The sequence below is a fragment of the Danio rerio genome, chromosome 25 (genome assembly GCF_052040795.2).
Source record: "Danio rerio strain M-AB ecotype USA chromosome 25, GRCz13ab, whole genome shotgun sequence".
NCBI lineage: Eukaryota > Metazoa > Chordata > Actinopteri > Cypriniformes > Danionidae > Danio > Danio rerio.
The window spans coordinates 40335001-40340000 of record NC_141045.1 but is presented as its reverse complement, the minus strand read 5'-3'; the positions used below and the strand labels follow the sequence as shown (position 1 = coordinate 40340000).

At 50.8% G+C, this 5000-nt stretch overlaps 1 protein-coding gene across 1 annotated transcript; it reads right to left on the bottom strand.

The window, feature by feature from the left end:
- Positions 1-206: 206 nt before the first annotated feature.
- Positions 207-4863, bottom strand: psma1 (proteasome 20S subunit alpha 1). The gene is given in 10 exon segments (NM_001003427.1): positions 207-409; positions 2370-2474; positions 2562-2641; positions 2754-2883; positions 2994-3064; positions 3259-3347; positions 3444-3547; positions 3814-3915; positions 4044-4088; positions 4810-4863. Coding segments are annotated over 10 exon segments (789 nt in total). The 5' UTR covers positions 4813-4863; the 3' UTR covers positions 207-349.
- Between the last annotated feature and the right edge of the window lie 137 nt (positions 4864-5000).

Genomic DNA, 5000 nt, shown 5'->3' with positions numbered 1-5000 from the left:
GAGAATGAGGAAACAGCGGCGTCTGAGGCTCAGAGTCTGGCCTTTCACTGAGGCTTTAAGACCTGACCTGTTTTAATTTGACCCATTCTGCAGACCTGTAAACCATGCTCAGTTATGACAACATTACAGTTTTAAACACTTCTCAGATTAAAGACAGGGTGGAAATGTAGAGGCGGTGTGTGTAAATGAGCAGAGAGAGACACCAGTAGAAACAAACAACGGCTTTATTACTCTTCCCCTCACAGACAGAAGACATGTTTGACAGCGCACTGCAGGATGTGAGACCAGGTTAAGTGTGTTTGGGTTTATCTGAGGAGCTCCAGTGAAGCAGACAGATCTAGGGCACTCGCTAGTGCTCCATGGGCTCATCAGGAACAGCCGGAGCCGCTTCATCAGCTGGCAGAGCGACCTGCAGGAGAACAACACCGTCAGCAGCATAGAGACAATAACATACATAACGACAATGAACATAGCGAGCATTAAACACATCACCAGTGTTGAGTGTTACCAGCGCATCACGAGCGTTATGAGCGCATCACGAGCATTATAAGCGAATCACGAGCGTTATAAGCGCATCACGAGGGTTATGAGCGCATCACGAGCGTTATAAGCGCATCACGAGCGTTATAAGCGCATCACGAGGGTTATGAGCGCATCACGAGCGTTATAAGCGCATCACGAGGGTTATGAGTGCATCACGAGCGTTATGAGCGCATCACGAGCGTTATGAGCGCATCACGAGCGTTATAAGCGCATCACGAGGGTTATGAGCGCATCACGAGCGTTATGAGCGCATCACGAGCGTTATGAGCACATCACGAGCGTTATGAGCGCATCACGAGCGCATCACGAGGGTTATGAGTGCATCACGTGCATTATAAGCGTATCACGAGCGTTATGAGTGCAACACGAGCATTATAAGCGCATCACGAGCGTTATGAGCGCATCACGAGCGTTATAAGCGCATCACGAGCGTTATAAGCGCATCACGAGGGTTATGAGCGCATCACGAGCGTTATAAGCGCATCACGAGGGTTATGAGCGCATCACGAGCGTTATAAGCGCATCACGAGCGTTATAAGCGCATCACGAGGGTTATGAGCGCATCACGAGCGTTATAAGCGCATCACGAGGGTTATGAGCGCATCACGAGCGTTATGAGTGCATCACGAGCGTTATGAGCGCATCACGAGCGTTATGAGCGCATCACGAGCGTTATAAGCGCATCACGAGCGTTATGAGCGCATCACGAGCGTTATGAGCGCATCACGAGCGTTATAAGCGCATCACGAGCGTTATGAGCGCATCACGAGCGCATCACGAGCGTTATGAGTGCAACACGAGCATTATAAGCGCATCACGAGCGTTATGAGTGCATCAAGAGGGTTATGAGCGCATCACGAGCGTTATAAGCGCATCACGAGCGTTATGAGCGCATCACGAGCGTTATGAGCGCATCACGAGCGTTATAAGCGCATCACGAGCGTTATGAGCGCATCACGAGCGCATCACGAGCGTTATGAGTGCAACACGAGCATTATAAGCGCATCACGAGCGTTATGAGTGCATCAAGAGGGTTATGAGCGCATCACGAGCGTTATAAGCGCATCACGAGCGTTATGGGTGCATCACGAGCGTTATGAGTGCATCACGTGCATTATAAGCGCATCACGAGCATTATAAGCGCATCACAAGGATTATGAGCACATCACGTGCATTATAAGCGCATCACAAGGGTTATGAGTGCATCACGTGCATTATAAGCGCATCATCAGGGTTATGAGCGCATCACGAGCATTATGATCGCATCACGAGGGTTATGAGCGCATCACGAGCGTTATGAGTGCATCACGAGGGTTATGAGCGCATCACGAGCGTTATGAGTGCATCACGTGCATTATAAGCACATCACGAGGGTTATGAGCGCATCACGAGCGTTATGAGTGCATCACGTGCATTATAAGCGCATCACGAGCATTATAAGCGCATCACGTGCATTATAAGCGCATCACAAGGATTATGAGCACATCACGTGCATTATAAGCGCATCACAAGGGTTATGAGTGCATCACGTGCATTATAAGCGCATCACGAGGGTTATGAGTGCATCACGTGCATTATAAGCGCATCACAAGGGTTATGAGTGCATCACGTGCATTATAAGCGCATCACGAGGGTTATGAGTGCATCACGTGCATTATAAGCGCATCACGAGGGTTATGAGTGCATCATGAGGGTTATGAGCACATCACGTGCATTATAAGCGCATCACGAGTATTATAAGTGCATCATGAGGGTTATAAGTGCATCATGAGGGTTATAAGTGCATCATGAGTGTTTATAAGCGCAGCAGCTGCTGTAAGCCTCACCCGTCTCTGCGGCCGCTCCTCCAGACCCTGCAGGAATGTAGCCACATCATCGTCATCATAGATGGTGAACTCCATGTCCTTTCCCACAATGCCGATGGACACGTTCTGCAGGACAGAAGCTGTGAGTGAGAGAGTGTGTGTGTGTGTGTGTGTGTGTAGTGGAATAATCAGAGAAACAGCAGGAAAGCAAACCTTAGTGGTGAGATCCTGCTCAGCTGGAAGAGTCTCTCGCAGCGCACGCAGACCATGCTGGACCAGAGCATTCAGATTACCTGGAGAACAAGACCAGCGTCAGTCTCACACACACACACACTGTTGGATACTCAGTGTAGTTTAGTATAGTGTGCAGTGTAGTGTGTGGTATAGTATAGTGTAGTGCAGTACAGTCGTTGAAGGCCTCCATGTGTCGCTCCAGGTATGTTCTGGCGGACTGTGAGCGCGCGCCAATGGACATGGCCTTACAGTCGAAGTAATTGGCAGAAGGACACGTCTGGAAGATGTGCGGCCCCATGTCCTACACACACACACACACACACACACACACACACACACACACACACACACACATGAGAGAGTGAACACAGACAGCAGCTCACACTGTTTCCCATCAGCCACTGCACTCACATCATATCCTGCGATCAGCAGACCGACTCCATACGGACGCCTGCCGTAACGCTGCGTGGGGATCTGAGTCTCTGTAGCGCACGCTGAGGAAACACACACTCTCACACTCTGAACACACACTGACCCCACACACACACACACACACTGAACAACACAAACATACACTCTGAACAACACACACACACACACACACACACACACACACACACACACACACACACACACACTGAACAACACAACACACACACAGCGAGCTGAAGGATACTGCTGCCGATGAGGGACACCAGTCTGGACACTGGAAGCGGCCGGTCGAAGACAAACCTGGAGTCCAAACACTCCTGACGCATGAAGTTACTGAGAGAGAACACACACACACACACACACACAGATGAAGAGGAGGAGGAGGAAACAGAGGAAAGAGGAAGTGGAGGAAGAGCGGCGCAGGGTTACCACAGCAGTCTGGCGTCGGCCGTCAGTCCAGCGATGGAGATGCCGATGTGATTATCAACATGCAGGATCTTCTTCTGATGGGCGGCCAGTTCAGACTGCGCTCTCTGCACACACACACACACACACATTAAACACACACACACACATTAAACACAGAGGCAGTGGGGGTCGCTGATGTGCGCAGTCTTGTCCGCCAGGGTGTAGCGGTGGCCAGCCCTGTTCCTGGAGATCAGCCGGAGCCGAGGAGCAGACGCTCAGCACAGACCGCAGAACTCTGCAGGAAGCAGATCTCCAGGGACAGAGCTGGACCCGCTGGGCTAGCGTACAGGCTAGTGCACTACAGTCTAGTCTAGTGTACTTAAGCGAGTACCTTGAGAGCCACCAGCACCGCGTGAGAGTGGGACTTGAGCCCAACCGTGGCTGAGCCCTGTTTGACGGCCTCCATCGCATACTCGATCTGGTGGATCCGGCCCTGAACACACAACACACACTTCAGCTACACACACCTATACACACACTTCAGCTACACACACCTATACACACACTTCAGCTACACACACTTTTACACTTATCTCTCTCTCTCTCACACACACGGCTTACCTGCGGGCTCCACACGGTCACATCATTATCATACTGATTCCGAAACTGAGGAAAAATAAAACACAAGTGTGTAAATAACGCTGAAACACTTACCCACACACACACACACAGCAGTCAATATGGCGTACAGTAAGCAGCATTATGAGTGGTATATTGCTCAGTGTCAGTGGTTCTGCTGGCGGTCCAGCGTGATTGAGGACAGGGTGTCTCTCTCTCTCTCTCTCTCTGCATCAGTGACAGCGCTCAGCACCGCGGCTCGGGTTACGCGCACAGCTCCTCCATTTTACAGCATTCACACACTCACCGCGGCGCGCATACATGACAGGAGTGTGTTGATCATGTGTGTGTGCAGATGTGTGTGTGCAGATATTAGTTCAGTGTTTTCCAGCAGGTTACAGCAGATCTATGATGAGTTCGCGAGTTTCAGACGAGCAGCAGAGTGAAAGCGAAAGCGGACTCTCTCAAACACACACACACACAGACACACATTATTAATATTAGTTATTAAACTGCTAAGTTAACCCTGACACACGCATGAGAGTGTGGTAAAATGTGTGTGATGGTTAGAGAGTGTAAAGTAAGTGTGTGTGTGTGTGTGCTCCATCATTCCGCTAACTCACGCTCCTCATCCGTCAATCTGCTCACACACACACACACACACACACACACACGGCTCTAGCTCTGTCCTGTATATCTCTGTCCGCCTCCACAGAGCCGGCAGGTGTCCCTCACAGCGCCTGAGAGTCTGTATATCGGCTGTTCTCACCATATTGGCTGTGTTCAGCAGAGTGCCGGAGCGCGCGGTGATTCAGCTCGATCTGTTTTCCTCCGTTTGGAAAGACGGAAGTAATGGAGCTCAGGACGCAATTTCCGAGAGCCGCATCTGTTCTGAGAGCCGGCAGCGCCCCCGGCGGCACCTGCGCTACACACACGACTAACACGAAACATCGAGCCTCT